The sequence below is a fragment of the Ornithodoros turicata genome, unplaced genomic scaffold, assembly GCF_037126465.1.
Source record: "Ornithodoros turicata isolate Travis unplaced genomic scaffold, ASM3712646v1 ctg00000882.1, whole genome shotgun sequence".
NCBI classification, from domain to species: Eukaryota; Metazoa; Arthropoda; class Arachnida; order Ixodida; family Argasidae; genus Ornithodoros; species Ornithodoros turicata.
In genome coordinates this window covers 664,414-685,722 of record NW_026999409.1, presented here as the reverse complement: position 1 = coordinate 685,722, position 21,309 = coordinate 664,414, and the positions used below count along the sequence as shown (strand labels likewise).

Genomic DNA, 21,309 nt, shown 5'->3' with positions numbered 1-21,309 from the left:
TGTGCGCGTTGGCAAACATGATTGAATATGACTAGTTCGTTCTGGGCCCCAGTTTTGAAGGATATATATATATGCAATCAAATAATGTTTGTTGCTGTGTTAATATATTACTTCCATATCTCAAAATAATTCCCCACGACCTCCCCACATGAAACCAAACAGGTCACGTAAGATCTCCCATAGCTCCTTTTTGATGCCTTGTAGGATCCTACAAGTCTGCTACGTAGCCGGATAGAGGCAATGTAGTGTCCTACAACCCTCCTATATTGCCGAATATGGGACAAGTAGGACACCACAACTCTCCTACATAGCCTAATATGAGACATGTAGGATCCTATGACTCACCTATATGTGAATGAATATAGGACATGTAGGATCCCACAACTTTCCCACATGATACAAAATAGGACATAAAGGATCCTACATCAATTTGTATAGGATAAATAGGATCGCATACAACCTATTTGGCTTTTTTTCAACAGGGTACCTACGCGTAGCAGCCATGATCGGAACGCATTCTTGACCTCGTCGTCGCAGCTGAAGTGGCGGCCCCCAAGGAACGCCTTCAGTGGCCCGAAGAGATGGAAATCGCTGGGGGCGAGGTCTGGACTGTAAGGGGGATGTGGCAGCAACTCCCAGTCAAATTCCTGTAAGGTGGGTGTTGTGAGATGCGCGGTGCGAGGGCGTGCATTGTCCTGTAGGAGGAGGACCCCTTTGGTGATGAGGCCGGGCCGCTTTTGCTTCAGCGCCTCACGCACATCCCAGACAACTTTGCAGTAATATGCATTATTGATGGTGGTACCACTCGGCAGAAAGTCAACATGAACAACGCCAGCCTTGTTCCAGAAAACCGTGGAAAAACGTTGGATGTTCTCTGGAACTCTGACACTGGGCTCTGAGCCGCCCCCGCCGGGATCGTCCTGCACTGATGTACGGCCGTCTCGGAACCGTTTGCACTACTCAAACGCTTTGCTGCGGCTAAGTGTATCGTGGCCATACTGGACCTGAGGTCTTCTGTGAATTTCAGATGACTTGACGCCTTCGTTCACGAGAAACTTCATGACAATTCGCTGTTCGATGTGCGCGCTCACCTCGTTGTCGGCCATCTTGTCTAGCACGTGTCTTCTGTTTTGCACAAACTTGGGACCACTACGTGGTGAACGCGGAGGCCTGTCGCGTGTGAAAATGATGAAAAAGAAGTAGCGCGAGCCATTTTTACACTCAGGAGACAGAAAGTCCCGGTTTGACTTGAACGCCCCTCGTAGGATAAGGAGTATTTTAAGCAAGTGTTGATAATGCATATAACTGCCTATTTCAACGTTAGCGTCTCTTTTAAAACTTCGCTGCCTAAAAACTCCTATTTCCGGAAATTCAACTTTTTCCATTGTTTCGTAGCATTGGCTATAGCAACTTGGTCAAGTACTTCCGATTGGGGCTCGATTTTTCCACCTCTCCTCTGGGACCTGACCGTTCATGCTCATGTAAACTTGAGAAGGACACCTACTGCGACACTAACCCCACTCTTACTCTGTTGTTTGAGTATCATGCAAGAAAGTGACCCAATGCTCAGTAGCCCACCCGATATTTTTCACTTTCACTTAACTCCGCCCAGCCAGAAGAAGACAGGTTAACGTAATATTCCCTTGATGAGGAACTTTGGTTAATAGTTTGCCATCGACACGAAAATGGAACTAGAAATTTGCTGGAACTAGAAATTTGTGAACAGTGCATTTTCAGGAATATGGCACGACCCAATGTTCAAAATCTCATCTGTAAAATCCCTACCTGAGTAGCGTCTGGCCTGTTCCTGTGTTGAAGAAAATCATCCATCTCGCAAAGGGCCTAACACGAAGAAGGGGGCACAATTGTTGTAGATACTCTTAACAGCAACAATAACAAACAATAAGGCCAAAAGGTAATAATTAGGGAGTGACATTTGCAGGTTAACTGCTATTAAATTCGGGATGCTATTAAAATTCCTAGCTGAGTAGTGCCTGCCCTGCTCCTATGTTGAAGAAAATCCTCCATCTTGCAAAGGGCCTGATGCAAAGAAGAGAGCACAATTTCTGTAAATACTCTTTAACAACAATGACAACAAACAATAAAGACAAAAAGTAATAACTAGGGATTGACACCTGCAGGATAAATGCTATTAAATTAAATGGTAAAGTTGGGATGGGACATAAAAATTTGAGTTATTTTTGAGTCCATAAATCAGAACAAGGATAGGTGGTACTGGAACTGTTCAGTGTTATCGGGTATTTTATTCATTTTCATTCATTTATGTCTTGCAACACTCCAGGGTATGATGGTTCTTTGTGAAACGAAACATTAGTGTTGTTTTTAAAAAAATTACTGTGGCGCTGTGCACACACAAGGAGTAGGTGCACATTAGACACATGTAACTTTCCTGACACCGCAGGCTAAAGGTGCACATGACAAAGTAGGTGAAGAGTCTGCTAATAATTGATATGGGTTGGAATTCCGGGAGAATTAGGGATTAACACGAACTAATCAGAAGCGAATCTGGAAGGAAAAATTCGCGTGGGACCGGGTTTCACACAAACTGGTCAGAAGTGAATCTGCTAGGAAAAATTGGGGTGGAACCGGGTTAATTAAACCTGAAAATGTTACTCCAGTCCTTATTAAAGCCTTAATTGTTAGTCATTTGCCTGGAAATGCCTATAACTGCTTAGAACCAACGTTTTTAAGCTTTGATGCCTGTTGCTAATGCAACGGACATATCATGATCATCATGAGTACAACACGACTGAGCACATGTCTCGCACGTCACATCTTGACTATCATCCGTCGCGAGCGTTATTCATTCTGGAAATAAACATCATCGTAACTAGTCGCGTCTCTTCTCGACTTGGTATCAACAGAAATTGGTGCCGTGACCAGGATACTCAAGGTTAAAAGATCGAAGGATACAAGGATTACGGCTCTGGTTCTCGCATTGTTGGCCACGGTGAGTTTTACGGTTTGACTGACTCCCGTGGATATTCGAATCGAGTCGGCCATGGGCAAGTTGAAGAGAGACACGAAATTTTTACGCTCACAAGAAACAAGATTGAGGAACGGTATCGACGAGAAATTGGGAGCTGCCGGTACAACCGCGCATGATATTGCTATACTAAGAGAGAAGCTCCAAGATATTTCCAGAGATTTGAAGGCTGTTGACAGCGAGCTCAAGGATAAATTCTCTGGCGAAGAATATGAACGCGAGATGACTGCCACGACCGAATACCGCCATCAGATTTTGGAGACCATCACTCGCATAGGTCTGCGCTCCCAAGAAGTTTCGACGGGCGCGTCGACTTCGGTGGCTTTCAACCCCAGCCCTGTTCCAGCTGCTTCTGTCCATAGGGACAATAAGATAAAGTTGCCAAAATTAGAGCTCCCGAAGTTTCATGGCGCCTGAGACGCATGGCTTCCTTTCTGGACACGTTATGAAGTTGCAGTGCACCACAACAACGCGCTTACCGCTACTGAGAAGTTCTGTTATTTGACGTCTCTGTTAACTGGGAACGCCGCTGATCTCATCCGTGGATTAAATTTGAATGAGGGCTGCTATAACGAGGCAATTGAACTTCTCAAGAAGGAATATGGATCATCCACACGCATAGCTGATGAGCACATAAGGAAGCTGACAAACATGGTCCCAGTCACGGATCCTTCGATATTTCGATATTTCGGATATTTCGAAACTGCGGCAATTCTATAATGAAATTCAATCCCGGGCACGAAGCCTTCAGGTTTTGGGCATATCAACCGATGCCTACAGCGCACTACTTAGACCCATCATTTTAAGCAAGCTGCCCCAAGACATGGTCGTTGAACATCAGGAACGACAAGCATTTAATGACAGTACTCGCGGTGCAGATGTAGCCAGTGGCAGTGCGGTACACCTTTACAGCCAGGACTTCCAGGACCTGGTGGACTACTTGCGAGTAAAAATAGTGTCCAAGGAACATGCATTAGGGTATACCGGTGAGGAGAAGCACGAAGGGAAACCGAATATTCGTAAGGTCAAAACCACCGATATACCAACGGCTTCTGCTCTTTTAAACGCCAACAATTCACGGACACCAAATACGGCAAATGATGAATCGTGTTTATTTTGCAAATCAGATCAACGTCGGACGGTCACTTGCGACAGCGAATATCCCACTTCAGGAGAAGAAGCGGCTATTAATTGAAGCAAGATGCTGTTTAAAATGTACGAGACGAAATCACATTGCTAGTCGCTGTCAGTCGTACATCAGGTGTCGCAAGTGCAGCCGAAGACACGCTACGAGCCTCTGTGACCCAGACTACATACGCAATAGGAGTACCCAGCAAGTACAAGTCAACACTGTTCCGGTCGACTCCCCGGGAGAGGTGGTTTTAGCAGCCTCCGCATTTCCCTCTAAACAGTCAAGCAAGATAATTGTAGGCACAACAATGGCATATGCGAAGGGACCTGAAAACACATGCTGGGTACGCGTTCTGTTTGACAGTGGTAGCCAACGAAGTTTCATCACCGAAGAGCTCGCGAAGCAATTAGGATGCCACTCCCACGGAGTCGAAAAAATCAGCATAGGGTCGTGCGGTGGAGCAACAGTCACCAAGGCATTGAGCAAAACTTCGGTCAAGCTGGAACTACACAGGGCACTGCCGTAGAAATTGACGTCCTGCAAACGCAGCAAATATGCGCCAACGTACTTCCTGCCATCGGTCAAGAGCATCTCAAGGGCACTTTCCTACTTGAGGAAGCATCGAATGTCACCACAGCAGATCAAGAACTTCCTATCTCCATTCTCATTGGGACCGATTGGTACTGGAGACTCGTGCAAGATGACATCAGGAGAATTAATGATGATTTAGTCTGTGTCCCCACCGAATTAGGATGGTTTATGCATGGCGTTGTAAACGACACGATGAATTCTCAAGCCCAGGAGCAAGCTGTAATCGTCTGTGTCCGGCAAGGCCTGCAACGTCAATTCATTAACAACATTTTTGGTCCAGAGGACGAAGCCGATTACGACGACAAAACCGGAGGTGAGGTATTGAACAGGTTTAATAGCACAGTCAGGAACGTCAACGGAAGGTACGAAGTACGGCTACCTTGGAAAGACGACATAGACCTTGGAACAAATGAACGAAACGCACGGAAACGACTTAAAGGTTTGACGGACCGTTTACTTCGTACGCCCGACCTGCTCAAGACGTATGATGATGCTATCCGCAAATATTTAATTGACGGCGTCGCAGAAAAGGTGCCAGAGAACGAATACGATCACGATCAAGTTGATAGACCAGTGTACTACTTACCTCACCACGCGGTCATTCTCACGGACCGCATTACAACGAAATGTCGTATCGTGTTCGACGCTTCCGCTCGTGAAACTCAAGAGATCAGCTTGAACGAGAATCTTCACATCGGACCCAATATGAACCCGAATGTAAGCGTTCTCCTACTGAGATTTAGACTACATGCTGTTGCTTTTACTGCCGACATAGAAAAGCCCCCCCCCCCCCCCCCATTCCTCTAAATACTCATCCACAAAAGAGACCGAGATGCCCTGCGATTCCTCTGGTATCAAGCTATGCCCACCGGAGTGGACGATAAGTTGGAAATATGGCGAATGACGAGAGTCACATTCGGGACCGGTCCTAGCACATTCCTGTTGGCGGCGACATTGAAGAAACTGCTGAGAGAGTCCGAAGTAGACTATCCGGAAACAACAAGAATGTTGAACGATCGTACGTATGTCGATGATTTTATATCTCGTGCTGACTGCGAGGAAGGCGCTATCAACGTGTGCAACGAGGTGAAGAATATAATGCAGAAGGGACCCCAACGCAGGGGTCCCAAGTAACTTCTTCCAAGCTTCCGTAGTTCTTGCCTTCGTTAACTCTCCTTCGAACGTACTCCTTCCAATTCTCGCTCTTACCGTGTACCCAATACAGTACGATTGTCGAGTCAGTCCAGAAGAAAACCTGTTTGATGCTTGGGAATGCGTCCATCAACATTCTTGAAATTTTCACAGCTACAACAGCGGCTTGGAGTTCCAACCTTGGAAGCGTCTGCTTCTTGACTGGTGCTACCCTGGCCTTTGCCAGCACTGTTTGAAGAAGCGTCCGATCCGTTTGAAGAAGAGTCCGATGTTTTAATAACCAGGTACGCTACGGCGCCATACGCGTTGTAACTTGCGTCACAGAAAACATGCAACGGTACATTCTTCGGCCACATGCCGTAATACCTGTTGAACTTGATCTCGGTAAGGTACTGTAAGTCTTCATACCACCTTTCCCAACTCTCCTGTAGGTCCGCCGGAATAGGTTGGTCCCAAGTGAATCTTTGTTGCCACATTTTTTGCATGTAGATCCTTGCAGCGATCGTATACGGTGACATCAAACCTAGCGGGTCGTATATGCTTTGAGCCCTCTGCAACACCTTCCTCTTCGTCCATACAGCAGGCCTTCCACCTTGGAGAAGGTTGGTAGCATTGTAAAAGAGGGAGTCCTGTTCCGTATCCCACTTCATTCCCAGAACCTTTATCACGCGGGAATCTCCAGCGAAGGGAGAGACTTCCTCCGGGTCCTGCACGTACAAAGCGTTCAGCCGTGCTGAGTTGGAGGCCCATTTCCGCATGTTCATGCTTCCCTTCGGCATTATATTCTTCACCTCGTTGTACACGTTGATAGCGCCTTCCTCGCAGTCAGCAACAGATATAAAATCATCGACATACGTACAATCGTTCAACAGTCTTGTTGTTTCCGGATAGTCCACTTCGGACTCTCTCAGCAGTTTCTTCAGTGTCGCCGCCAACATGAATGTGCTAGGACCAGTCCCGAACGTGACTCTCGTCATTCGCCATATTTCCAGCTTATCGTCCACTCCTGTGGGCATAGCTTGATACCAGAGGAATCGCAGGGCATCTCGGTCTCTTTTGTGGATGAGTATTTGGAGGAATGCCTTTTCCGGCGGACCTACAGGAGAGTTGGGAAAGGTGGTATACAGTACCTTACCGAGATCAAGATCAACAGGTACTACGGCATGTGGACGAAGAATGTATCGTTGCATGTTTTCTGTGACGCAAGTTGCAAGGAGTATGGCGCCGTTGCGTACCTGGTTATTAAAACATCGGACTCTTCTTCAAACGGATCGGACGCTTCTTCAAACATAGTGCTGGCAAAGGCCAGGGTAGCACCAGTCAAGAAGCAGACGCTTCCAAGGTTGGAACTCCAAGCCGCTGTTGTAGCTGTGAAAATTTCAAGAATGTTGATGGACGCATTCCCAAGCATCAAACAGGTTTTCTTCTGGACTGACTCGACAATCGTACTGTATTGGCTACACGGTAAGAGCGAGAATTGGAAGGAGTACGTCCGAAGGAGAGTTAACGAAGTCAAGAACTAGACGAAGCCAACACAATGGAGGCACTGTCCTGGGACCGAAAACGCCGCGGACATGCTCACTCGAGGTGTTCGACTGACTACACTGACGACCAACGACAAGTGGTGGAACGGCCCTAATTGGCTCAGACGACAGACAGACGAACAAGCATGGCCTGAACAGTGCTTCGAAGCACCAAGCTGCCGGGAAGAAGCGAAACATCAGCAAAGATCACTTGCAACAACGACGGCGCCAGCGGAAGAAGCTACTTGCTGCACGAACTTCAGCTCACTAAATAAACTCCACAGAGTAACAGCGTGGATAAAGAGATTTTGTGGAAACTGTAAAGGGGCTTCTATCGACGGACCACTTAGTACGGAAGAGATTGAAAACGCTAAGAACTATTGGCTCCGACATGTACAAGTCACAGCTTTCCCTGAGGAATATCAAACCCCGAACGCCGCGAAATCACTATAAAAACGATACTTCATGCAGAAGTACAGATCGTTTCTTGATGAGAACGGCATATTGAGGATTGAAAGGAGGTTACAGATGGCAAATCTTACGTTCGATAAAAAGCACCCCATAATCATGCCACGAGATGCTCACTACGTCTCATTACTCGTCGAGCAAGCTCACCGAAGGGTCATGCATGGAGGAGTAGCAGACACTCTTGCAAAGCTCAGGGAAAACTATTGGATACTTCGAGGAAGGCAGGTGGTGAAGAACGTTCTTCATAGGTGCACCGTTTGCAGGAGATTCAACCAGACAAAAACGTCTGAGAACACGCGACCACTTCCTGCTGACAGAGTGCAACAGTGCCATCCATTTACTGTTGTAAGAGTGGATTTTAAAGGACCTCTATACGTCAGAGACACGCACAGTCATCAACGCAACGCGAAAATGTACATTGCCATGTTTACTTGTGCTGTCGTAAGGGCTGTCCATCTAGAAGTTTCCCACGACATGTCGGTAGCAAGCCTCGTTCACGTAGTATGAAGATTCTTCGCACGGCGAGGGATGCCTAGAGTGATATACAGCGACAACGCACCCACTTTCAAAAGATGCAACAAGGAACACTCTGCATTATGGCGACGTATACGAGACGATGAACTGCTGGACTGCCTTGGGACCAACAGCGTGAGCTGGAAGTTCATTCCTACAAATGCACCGTGGTGGGGTGGATTCTATGAAAGATTGATAAGGTCTGCGAAACAGGCATTGACGAAAACCACCGGCCGAAAATCATTGACGTATGAAGACCTGGTGTCAATCGTAGCAGAGGTGGAAGCCGTCATTAATTCTCGACCGCTTTCTTACGTGTACGATGAACCACGTGAGATTCTTCCGCTAACACCAGCGGAGTTAATCACAGGGAGACGCCTTACCATAGTGCCTCCAGAGATGACAACAGAGGAGACGGAACCCATCCATCGCACATGGCAGAAACGTGCAACATTGCTCCGAGCAGCATGGAGAAGGTGGCAGAGGCGTTACTTCATGGAGCTCCGCTCAGCCAACCAGTGCAAACAAAACAGGGGGAAAAACTATGTCGCCAGGCGACGTCGTGATTTCAGAAGAAAGAAAGCCAAGGATGTTCTGGCCTCTGGTCCGCATTCAATCCGGACACAAGGGACAAGATGGGACGGTACGGTCATATACAGTGCGAACGTCTACTGGGCATGTGACTAGACGCGCTAGCAGGTCGCTGTACCCACTTGGGATACAACAGCATGACGTTGCCGGTCCGCAGTCTGTTGCTAATGCAACGGACATATCATGATCATCATGAGTACAACACAACTGAGCGCATGTCTCGCACATCACATCTTGACTATCATCCGTCGCAAGCGTTATTCATTCTGGAAATAAACATCATCGTAACTAGTCGCGTCTCTTCTCGACTTGGTATCAACAATGCCTATCTCCGGTTCTGTCTTATAATCGCCGTTTTCCTGGTTATGGTGTCTTATAGGCCCCCTTTTTTTGTCCTTTAGGAAGGCATGCAGAGCTGCTAGGCACCCTACAATTGCATCATAAAAGCTAAAAGAATCTATTATCCCTGTCCCGGAGCCCATAACCGTTTTGTGTCATCCGACAAATGCCCACAGGTAGGGTCTGGAAATTGTCTCTGGCAGTTGCATAAAATGCCTGCAAATACCTAAAACGGCTTTTTCCAAGCTTAAATTAGTTCCTTTTTTGTTTTTATTGTTTTCATTTCTGTCCGGCAAGTGCCTTTTTCCATCTTTCTGTGCTCTATAAACGTCTATTTTCGGGCAAACAGGAAGAGTTGCAAGCTTGGAAAATTGAAAATTGACCTCAACTGTCTCATGTTATCTGAAAATGGCCAACATGACGGGCAAATACGCTAATTATTAACGCGCCTATATTTGCCTATTTAGAGTTTTTGAGAGCCTAAACGCTTGCCTGTTCCGGGCGTCTCTAGTGCCTAAAAACACGTGACCTAGTCATTACGCACCTTACTTGACGCGTGAGCATTTCAATGGCACTGAGATTGTTAGGAATAAAGATGGTCGAATACCTCGTGACCCGATGAGATAGAGAAATTAAAATAAGCGATCGCTGACACTGATCGGAAAGAACGCTGCAACGCAGATCCGGAACGGAAAACCAAACGGCTTGATAAACAAGAGTACCTATAACGCCGTGGTCCGCAAACGGGTGGCCACACATCATGCACCAACCAGGAGGGCACTTGTCATAAGAAAAGGTACCCCGAGCAGTCACAGTTACTGCAGCGTCCTCGGACCTGACCGACCAGGGGGCTTCATCGTCGTTACGGTCGTTACAAGCTAACGGGTGGCGGGAAATTCAAAAAGGCGGGCGGGAAATTTAAAAAGGTGGGCACGTGATAAAACGCGTGCACGGAGCTCTTCGCGCGATACGTGAAGGCCGTGGTACACGTCACGCGCAATGTGTCACGTGCCCACCTTTTTGAATTTCCCTACCACTCGTTAGCTTGTAACGACCGTAACGACGATGAAGCGATTAAGCCCCCAGGTCAGTTGATGTGGTCGTCATTGCACTGTCAATCAGTGGCACACATGATCCGTCAGAGGCACGACAATCTCAGGGAATTGTAAAAGTAGACTTACGTTGTAATGCGACGTGTTGTTAATGCAGTTGAATAGTTGCCATGAGGCGCACATGTACAAGCGTCCAGCTCACGAACGAAACGCACACCCGCATTGCCCGCGCTTCGAGACGCTCGACTTTGCCCGAGGTAAACGACGCAGCGTGTTCGCGCGGCGCTAGTGTACATAAACATTTGTAGTTGAGAGACGGGCTAAAACGGCTAAAGCCATGCCGGTGCTAATTTTCTGTACTATGAACATGATAGTTATTACGTTTGACAAACTTCCTGAACTCTAAAAATTGCATATTATGGGTAGATGGTGGATGGGTACGTAGCAGCAGCAATTGGAGTACAGTGAAATTTTGAAAACGAAAACTGTGCCTCCAGTGAACTTGTCCGCAGTTACGTCATCTGCTTAATCATTTTAGTCATCTCGGCTACCTGAAACAGTCTTTTTTTCGAACTGGTGGGATAACTGTTCGGAGTTGCGTGCACAACCCAAAGCTAGGCAGTGCTGCGTTAGGTTTTCCTGTTTTGTCGTCTGCTACTCGCTCGCCATGTTTCTGTCATGCTTTGTGCACCTGTGATGTTACGGAAGCCGCACTTGTGCGATTTTAGCTGCTACCGTTGCCTGTTTCATGACGCTTGAGTAATCAGTACAACTGTAGACATTATTAGTGACATTATTAGTGCCACAATTTTTCATACAACGCAAAAACGTCAAACACTCAAGCAATGCTCAGCGCCCTTTATGGAATCGGATTACAGAATTCTATTGCATATCCTAAAACATCTCAAACCACCTTGCAGGCAGCACACAGTCATGAGTTTTGAGTCCTGTGTTGTTAGGCCAAAGTCCAAGAGACTACCCGCACTAGTCTTCGACCAGACGCCGCAGTAGTTTATCGTCATTGATGTTTCTATATCACTGATGTCACTGATGTTTCTATATGTTTCTATGTGTCTATCGTCACTGGGGCTTTCTATACGGTCACCTTTCACAAACACGAGCACAGGGGACACACAATAATCGCGCACTTTACTCGCATGAGCCAGTTCTATGGGCAGCCCAACCACTTGGGCGTCGATGACGACGGTGGTCTGGTCCTTGTAGGCCACGATGTCCGGGACGTAGGTCTCTCCATTAGAAGCTCGTTGCCGGGGCTCAACTTTCACATGCCACTATAGCTGTAATAGGCGCTGTGACACAAATCTGACCAGATTGTTATGTCTTCTGATCCTAGCATGGTGAGTTCGATGACATTGTTGAAGGACGTGCGACAAAGTTCGTTCTTGCCCCACCCCGCTCTACACATCGTCCACGTGCCCCTGCCTCACTTGGTTCTGGCCAGCGTTGGCAGGGCATTCATCCGTAACTTATTTATGTCGAGGAACTCACTGCCAAGAAGGAGCATCGTTCCCACAGCCATGAAACGCTGGGCAGCATGCACCATCGAGCAGCCCCGCAACGGTCGGCCATCGTTCGACGTGTGTGGAGTCGATGACCAGTAGGAAAGGGCCCTCTTCTTGGTGGTGAGGCCATGTCCCTTGAAGTTTGTGCAGCGTAGGTCATGCACCGTTGTATTCTTCATCAGCGTACAGGTGGCCGCCATCTTCCCAATGCCCGAGGACGAGAGCGACAGTCGAGACAACCTCTCGTAGGTAAGGTAGGGGATGGAGGTTCTTAAAGAAGGGACCCCCAACCCACCCTCGGCGACGTGGGCGTAGATATACCCCACGAGGGTATCATGTGGAAGTCTTAGCCATCTCCAAATAGAGGCCCTTACAGCGGTGTCCAGCTTGCATAGTAGGCCGCCGTTCCATGGCCCCAACACCAACTTGTAGTACAGCCGGGGAAGAAGATAGTGACGCAAAGCGTCCAAGCGCTGTTGCGGTTTAAGAGGGGCTTTCTGCAGTCTAGCCAGGAGTATACCAACTTCATGCACCAAAGAAAGAGGTTTTTCTCGCCCTTCAGGGAATAGCGCACTCCCAGATAGCGCCATACGTTAGCAGTTTGAAAAGTCGGAAGGGCCTCGCCATTTACGTAGAAAGCCAGGTCCACACACTTGACCTTGGCATCCCTGTCAGAAGGCACTATGGAAAGAGTGAAGAATTTCGTCGTATTTATTTCCAACCCTTTGCTTGAGAAAAAGGAGTTGGCCTCGTGGAGGCGATCCTGCAGACCCGCCGCAGTTGAAGCGGAAAGGAGTAATCCATCAGCGAATGCGAGCGCATCAATCCCAAGGTCGCCGCTTCTGAAGGCGACACCCCCCTACCCACCTTTCAATAACCCATCCATCACCAAGTTGAAGAGGATGGGGGAAAGGGGATCACCTTGCCGTACGCCTTTAGACGGTTTTGCGAGCACCGCTTCCCTCATGATTGACAGGACCGTGGAACTATTCCTGTAAGAATATTCAAGATAGCTCAGGAAGTCATCTGCAAGACAACGTCGCCGTCCCGCCCCCAAAATGGCCTGAACAGAGGCACTATCAAAAGCGCGTTTCAGATCCACGCTCGCCATGTAGAGGGGTCTCCACTTCGTCTTGGCTTCATGAAGTACCGTCGATAGGAGAAGCATATTTTCACAGCAGCCATCCAGTAATTGAAAGGCCCGTTGGCGAACATCGAAATCCACCAGGGTAGACAAATGACGAGCCAACACCTTATGAAACAGCCTCAATAGAACAGGACCAACCGTGATGGGACGAAAGTCTTTCATCTCCGCAGCTTGAGGACATTTAGGGATGGAGATGGTACTTGCACCCAGAAGACAGAGGGGCGGCTTTCCACTTGGCATAAAGAGGGCAAGTAGAGTCTGCAGAATCAATACAGGTGTCTTCCTTGAGGCGTCAGCCGATCCGGGCCTGGCTCACTTCTCGTTTTAGCCTGTGCCTGATGTACCTCCTGGGCCGATACGGGTCCAAAGGGATCAATAATACGGCGAGTCGACACGCCGTCCTCAGACGCCACCTGAGGAGCCGCTCCTTCCATCACTTCCTTCCAACCTTCCAAAAGACCTCTAGGGTCTCGGACAGAAGCATCACTGGGACCATCGAGGATACGTCGTATACACTCAGCTTGCCGATGTTTGTAAAGCTCCTGCATCCTCGCATACTCGCGACGTTTACGTTTCCTTCTACTCAGGTGTCTGTACTGGTTTCCAGCTGGGGGCCTGGGGTTCCTTCTTGAGGGTTGAGTGTCCCGGAAGAAGACCTCCCGGATATAGTCGTTCAAAGGGGTGTCGAACCGATGACCATCAACTGCCGATCTAGCGATGTCCCAAAGCCTGTGACTCTGGGATCCCTCAGGTGGGCATCTCTCTAATCTTTCTCTTAGGGCCATAAGGATCGCTTATTTAGTACTCCCACCCCTCACTGACCCACCCTCGGATTGGTCCTTCTGGATTCTAGCCGCCGCAGCGGATTGGGATTCGACTTCAGTATCCAGTCCACCTGATGGACCCACGGGTCGCTGCTGAGGATGGGCAGACAACTCCTCCAATAAAGACCTGTAGGCGACTTGTTTCCTATAGGATTTGATACTATCAAGTGACCGTCCCGGAAAAAGCAGTGCAGTCCCAATCCGATAGATGAGGCAAAGCTCCGTCCACAGTGGGGACAAGTGAAGGGCAAGATGACTTCGTCATTCGGCTGTCCTTCAGCAGCGTGAGGAACCTGGTCCTCCTCCCCAGTAGATAGCACCGGCGTATGACCAGCATGGGTCATGTGAACGCTACGGTCACGCTTTGTGGTAAAGTTTCTTCCACAGGAGCACTGGAACATCGTTGAGGCCGTACCGCAACAGGTGGGTTCGGGTTGAGAGCTTCAGCAACTCGGCTGACGCTTGAAGGAAACAGGGAAGCACACTCGAGCTCAACACAATTTTCTCCCGGCCACTTCAGAGCGAGCCAAGGGGGGTGTACCGCAGAGCCCCGTTAGACTCGCCACAAGGATGAGCCCAGCCCCTACCACGTGGAGGTGGGGTAGCGGATACACAAGCGGTAGCAATGCGGACAGCACACAACTGAGAGCTCACCTAGCCCCAGGGGCCGAAGCAATCAGGTGCCCTCGCCCACCCAGGAGTGCGCGTAGGGCACCAGGGGGGCATCGGGCAGGGCCTTGCCATAATTCGTCAAGTAGAGTCTTCTGCTCCAGAAAGCAGCTTAATCCTACTTGCGCCTATGACTCGTTTTTGAATGGATTGTATTAAAAAAACATAGCGGGAATTATACTTGGTCGAACTTTGAAAGCAGATTATTCTTACTGGCGCCTATGACTCGTTTTTGAATGGATTGTATTACAAGAATATTGTGGGAATGTTATTTGGTCGTCCTTTGTGTCATTCAGCTATTCTTCTGAACAAATATATATTTATTAAGGGAAGATGTACCATTAGCAAACCGCCCAAAAATAAGTGACAAAAGGGCGGAAAACTGCGTGTCTCGGGAGCCTGCACCTTCTTCACCGGTGGGGGGCCACAGCGGTCATTCTCCCAAAAAGCTTATAAGATCGCACGCTTCCCTGGAGTCCTATGAGCGTGATCATTGCAATGTCCTTCTTGCTTAACCCCAAGTCAAGGAGAGTGTCGGCGCTAGCTTTCGCCCACACCCCTCTGAAGGACAATGTGGCGCTAGACACCTGGGGTTCAGGGCCGGTCCCAGCCACTTGATCGCAGAGGTTGGATCTTCCATAGTTGAAAACCTTGGGGGCATGGGCCAGCTCGACGGCAATCCCGGTGCCTCTGCACAACCTGGGCGTCGAGGATAACGGCCTGGCCTTCTCTTCTTGCCACCAGGTCCGGCTTGAGTGTTCCCTCAGCAACGCGGAAGATGGGTTTTACTGATGTACTCCATCCAACTTCGTCGAGCCTCTTGGCCACATACCGCACAATGTTGTCATGACTGCGGGTCGGAGCTCCGTGGGCGCGATGACAGGTCTGGAGGACGTGAGCCAGGGTCTCTTCTGATCGACATCCAGCTCGACATCCCCGCTCGGACACCGCCCCACGACCCGCCCTCGTGCGGCACGGCAGAGCGTTCACCCTCACCTTCAGGACGTCTATGTATTATTTTCCTTGTAGCACCCAGGAGCCCTCGCCCACCCAGGAGTGGGCGTAGGGCACCAGGGGGGCATCGGTCAGGGCCTTGCCATAATTCGTCAAGTAGCGTCTTCTGCTCCAGAACTTCTTGATCGCCAACGCTGATCTCAGGAGCCCTCCGTCATCAGTGGAAGCAGCCTCCGCCCTTCGCAGCGCCTCAGCCACACGTGGTGTTTTTACGGCCTCCCGCATAGCAGGATGCGTAGAGTCACGGAGGCGCAGCATCCTGGCCCGTTGCAGGAAGGTAACACTGGTTCTCATGGAGGGGATCCCACAGGTCGCCGTAAGCCACTGGCGCGTGGAATTAACCACCGGGAGTGTCATGGGGTAACTTGATGCAGCGACGAACAGCAGCCCTGATGTTCACATCTAGTCGTTCCAAGAGCTGACGTGACCAGTGTCCTAGGACAAGACGATGGTAGAGTCGGGGTATCAGGTAGTACGTGAGTACCACGAGGCGCTGTTGGGGCTTAAGGGGGGCTTTCTGTGCCCGCTTCAGTAATGTGTCCATTTCATGGATGGGAGGTGTTGGTCGTCCCGTCAGTGTAAAAGTTACTTCCAGGTACCTCCAGGAGAATTCTGGTCCAGTCGCAGGTATCACGTGTCCCACGACGTTAAAGGTGGAGGTGTAAATCTTTGACTTCTTGTCACGCCCGGAGTACGCCATGGCAACGGTGAAGGACTTGGAGGGGTTCATGTCGAGTCCCCGGGAAGCCAGGAATCTGGACGCCTCATTCAGCCGATGTTGGAGGCCAATCGGGGTTGAAGAGATAAAGACCAGATCGTCAGCGAAGGCCATCGTGTCTAGGGTACACTCGCCTATGTTGAACCCAGTACCGTAGTCGCCCTTTCTCAGGACGCCGTCAAGCACAATATTGTATAATATAGGAAACAAATGGTCACCCAGCCTAACGCCCGTCGTCGGCTGTACAAGACGAGTAGAAGCCCCAATTCGGAGTAGGGTCAGCGCATCCTGTACAAGTCCTTCATGTAGTTAATGAAGTCCGCGGAGAGTTCGGCCTCGGCTGCTGCTGCAAAGATGGCGTCCCTTGTCACGCGATCGAAAGCTTTAGTGAGGTCCATTATGGCCAGGAATAATGATATCCCTTTCCTATGTAAACAACTCAGGGAAAAGTGTGTCGTCCCTAATTGTTGGTCTGCCTCGGCCAAATCTCGTTGTTTACATCCCTTTCCTCTTCGCTTCGACCATGATCGTCTTCAGCAGCATGATGTTTTCCGCGCAACCGTCCACGGGGACGAATGCGCACTGCTGTAATCTAGCTGGAGGTGCGCAGATTATTCTTACTGTTCTTACTGCCGCCTATGACTCGTTTTTGAATGGATTGTACTACAAGAATAGTATGGGATTGATGGTTGTGCCTCATAAGCAACAAATGCTCAAAACCTCCAAACGCCCATAGGCACCGAAAAAGAGTTGGCGGTTTTGAGCGTTTGGTGGGAACGAGCAGGAGGAGAGAAGCTGCTCATAAGCACAAAACGTCCAGAACATCCGAATGCTCATATCCACCGAAAGGCGGGGGCATGCAGCATTTTCCTATTTAGCGTGAAGTGGGGTGGAATCCTATGGAATGGGTTACGGGCAGCTGCTGGGGCTTTGGGATTATATGTAGATATTTACGTAGCGTCCTCATGAATCAATTCTACCTGAAACAGTGCAGTTGAACCTGCTTACTAATCACAGCCAAGAAGACGTGACACACGCTGCAAATACGAATTGATAATGTGCGCGAATTGGTCCATGATGGTTGTGAACGGCACTTCTAGTGTCATATCTCCCGATGTGTAGCATCAGTAACTCCACGAGAACCAGTGACGAGCTACCTGTGTCGCAGCATTGTTCTGCGCGTAAATCCTGCGGCGGTGGTTTGGCTCCGCTTAGTTGACCAACTTTCTAATACGAACCTGGAAATAGAGTGGTAAATTTAAGTTTTGAAACATGTTCATTCCCTCCATTTCTGTATTTTGTCTATTGTTTGTGTATGTGATCGGGCTGTACAGAGAGAGAAAACTTACCTCATTCGTATCATGTATGTCGCATTGAAATTCAACTAGGAGCTTCGAAAGCGACATCCATGGCTGACTATAGAATTTCACACGTAGGGGTTGTACCATCCCTCCGCGTGGTTGTTGGCGCGGATATCGTCGTCGTCGTCAAGGAAATTCCAAAGATGGACATTTGCTAACTAGTGCCGCTGAAAACATTCGGCAAAAAGGGCCATGGCTGCTTCCGTCCTGGGGTCAGGGAGGCGGGGTCTTGATTGGACCAACGATAACGCCCAGTGAGCCTGAACTAGCCTTGGAGGAAGGAGGCTCAGCGCTGCACAGCCTCGCAGAAATCCCTGGCATCATCTAAAGGCTCTGCAGCGTACGCTCCAGCTCCACAGTATAACGCCTGCACCGGAAAGCGTACAATTGAGGTACTTATGGTATGTGACACACATCCTATGGTTCATGAAATGGACAAATTCATGTAACTACCTTGAGCCCACGCTCTCGCATTTTTCTTTGGAGGCACTGTGCAAAATGGAACAGGCAGCCTTTTATTGTTGCAGACACGGGAAAACCGAATACAATGCTCCCATAGCGCCCACCTCGAAGTCAAAATAACCTCTTCCGCCAGAAATTGCGCCAACTGTACCATTCCTCTGAATAAATTCGTGACAACAGCATGATGGGTTGCAGTATACTTACAGCAAAACATCATGTTGTTACAAGTGAGTAAGCAAATATTACCTGAAAAAAGGGAAAGAATATATATATATATATATATATATATATATATATATATATATATATATATATAGTGCATAGAGGTAAACGAGCATAGTGGGCTTCATGGGGCTCCATTTTTGCGTGCACATTTTTTGTACTTGTGCACACGCGTGCCTCCTTTCGAATGCGTCTCGCACGGTTTGGAAGAAGGCCCTGTACTGTATGTTGCCGACGTCTTGTCTGGAAGTAGTCCCACCACTAGCGGGACAGCTTCGCCCCGTACGAATCCATGTATTGAATACAACTGACAAAACATTGCTGGTTTGTAGGAGAGCGTGTCGTCGCAATCCCAGCGGTGAGAGCTGTGGAGTATGGCGAGGTCCAGCAGCGAACAGAAGGCCAGCAAAGGAGGGTTTCTGCTCTCAAGTATAAGGTAGGACCCTGGTGTTCCGTTCTGCAAGTCCTCCGAGGTCTTCGTCAGCTCTTCCCATGTTTCGCTGGGGTCGCCAATCCCACGAAGAACAGTATATGCTTCGTTACTCTTTCTCTGGTACGTAGGTCTTAGTGAGCTGTGTATAAAAGAAGCCCACATTCATACGTCTCATATTAATTCCATGATGTTAAACGTACACGAGCGGTACACAAATTCCAAGGTCGGATACGTCGTTTCCGCCGTTTTCTACCAGCCCATCAACAGAATCTCGCCATAAATGGCAGTAAAATAACTATAGTGTATCCATCTACACGGGTACTATCCTTTACCCCATACCTGTTTTTCAACAGGTTTCCATATACTTGATTCCGCGAAAATCTGTAAGCACAGGAATTTCAGTAAAAGCAGCTCCACCTTATTCTAGTAGGTAGGCCCATCGTCACTATTGCCCTTCGTATGTGTGTGTGTGTGTGCGTTGGGCTAGAAAGATGCACTTTCCAGTTCATCATGTGTGTGTGCGTTATTCCAGAGTGCAATTCCTGGTTATCATGATGTCACCTGGAGAACACCTCATAATGTCACCATAGTAGATGTCGAATACAAGAAAACTGTTAAATATGCAGTGAGAGAGGCATACATCCGTTATATTGAAGACATTACCACGTATTGTCGTCAGAATCGTTATTGTATTATTCCTCGTAATGATACAGGTATGTTATGCAAGTCAACTCTAACTGACCGTGATACATTTCGTGACAGAAGGGTGGTGGGCGTTTGTACGTACCGATACGTCAGCAGGTAACTTTCGATTTGGGCTCGCGTGTCATGGGGCACTTTTCTGCGCTCTTCTACAAAGTTTCGCAAAAGGAGGCTGTAGGCTTCACGAGGCCTGTTGCAAGTTCCTCAGAACATCTGCCCACTGGAATTTCTTTCGAAATGTTTTGCAACTACCTGCAGAAGCACAACAGATAAACAATGACGATTAGTGAGGAAATTCACCGAATGAAGTGTGGCCCACAACCACCAAGCTGAACAGCCCTATCAGAAAATATTCCTAGGGTTACCTCAAGGTGTAGGGTCCTAAGGTATTATGACCCTAGGGGAACCCCAGGTCTCTGAGTTGCCCTAAGGCCTGGGGTAACTCCAGGTGCTGGGGTTTCCACATAGCCTGGGGACCCCTGGAGTTACCTCCTGTTCGACTACAGTCGCCCACCGCTCAGTGCTGTTGGTGAGTGTCACACAATGATGCAAACCTGACAACAGCAAGTACTTCTTCAAACTTTTTATTTTGTCATTCAAGGTCGCTCTGCCATTTTTCATATTCTCGTCTATTTCCGTCTTTGTCTCCCCCCCCCATCTGTTCCAGGCTGATACGGTAGGCCGCTAGAAGTAGAGTGATAATGAAGTTACAGCTATTAATAGCAAAGAAAATGGCAATGTGCAATACCTTTCAAAACATTAAGCTTTTTTGGCGTCAGACCTGGGCCCACCTGGCCGACTCCGTTTCCTTTCAGCCGGTTTGACAGCTGGCCAGTCACTGTTCGTTTCTTAATGGTCTCCGTCCCCTATATCACAACCCTACCCTCCCTCAAGAAGATGGAGTCCTTGTCTTGGTCAAGCACTCTTGTCCGTTGTGCTTTCCGAACCAGCAGCCCAGTCCGATGTTCAACTGTAAAATACAGCATTATTGTGGTGTGCATAGCAAGCTTTCTGGTTTACAACATATGTATAGCGTTTGAAATGAGCCATCGCTAAAAAGACAGCTAGAGGACAGAACCATGTGCAGCATGCCAAACTCAGCTGCTGTCTAGACATTTCAAAGCTTCCCGTACCACCAAGGCTTACGCATTATTGGAAGCTTCACTTCTGTCAAACTAGTCATCACTGTTTCCATGTACCGCACATTACAAACAACAACCCTTTAAGTGATACAAAATAACCAAATGTAAACCTCGTTAATGTGCACCTGTCAGGGAAGCAGTCAAGTCAAGTTCATTTCATTTTATCTTGTTCATCTATACATAGGGACGGAGTTCAAGGAGTTTTAGGTGGTTCCTCCTTTTCATTTTTCTTTTGAAGATCTGTTGCTACACGTAATGCAGTTATTTAGGCTGATTGAGTGTAAGAAAAAGGTGCAAGAAAAGAATAATTGTTTTACCAGTTTTTTCCGGAACCCAGTGTAAGACATTGTAAGCGTAGGGTTCCCTAGAGTCTATTATACAGCTGCTACTACAGCGAGGTGGGGTGTAGGAAAAAATGGGCTTGGAAAATAAGGTCAGGCAAGCACTGGGCGGCCAAAAGTACAGGGACATTATTGAAGGTAGCCGATTAAGTACACAAAACCGACCGCGTGTTACCACTCATAATATCTGATACAAAGGTAGCGTGAATGAACTTCGCAAGACCGCGTGCATTGAACTAGATGGACATAAAACTTATCTTTTACTGATGACATATGAAACTGATCACAAGAGATCTGTTGGTACATGTAATGCATTTATTTAGTCTGATTGAGCGTAAGAAAAAGGTGCAAGAATAAGGTGCAAGGTACGGCGAGCGTAGAGC

The 21,309-nt window shown here is 48.4% G+C and overlaps 1 protein-coding gene across 1 annotated transcript; it reads right to left on the bottom strand.

The window, feature by feature from the left end:
* Positions 1–5,968: 5,968 nt before the first annotated feature.
* Positions 5,969–7,072, bottom strand: LOC135375501 (uncharacterized). Its single transcript, XM_064608192.1, has one exon. The coding sequence runs from the start codon at positions 7,070–7,072 to the stop codon at positions 5,969–5,971; it is 1,104 nt and encodes a 367-aa protein (XP_064464262.1).
* Between the last annotated feature and the right edge of the window lie 14,237 nt (positions 7,073–21,309).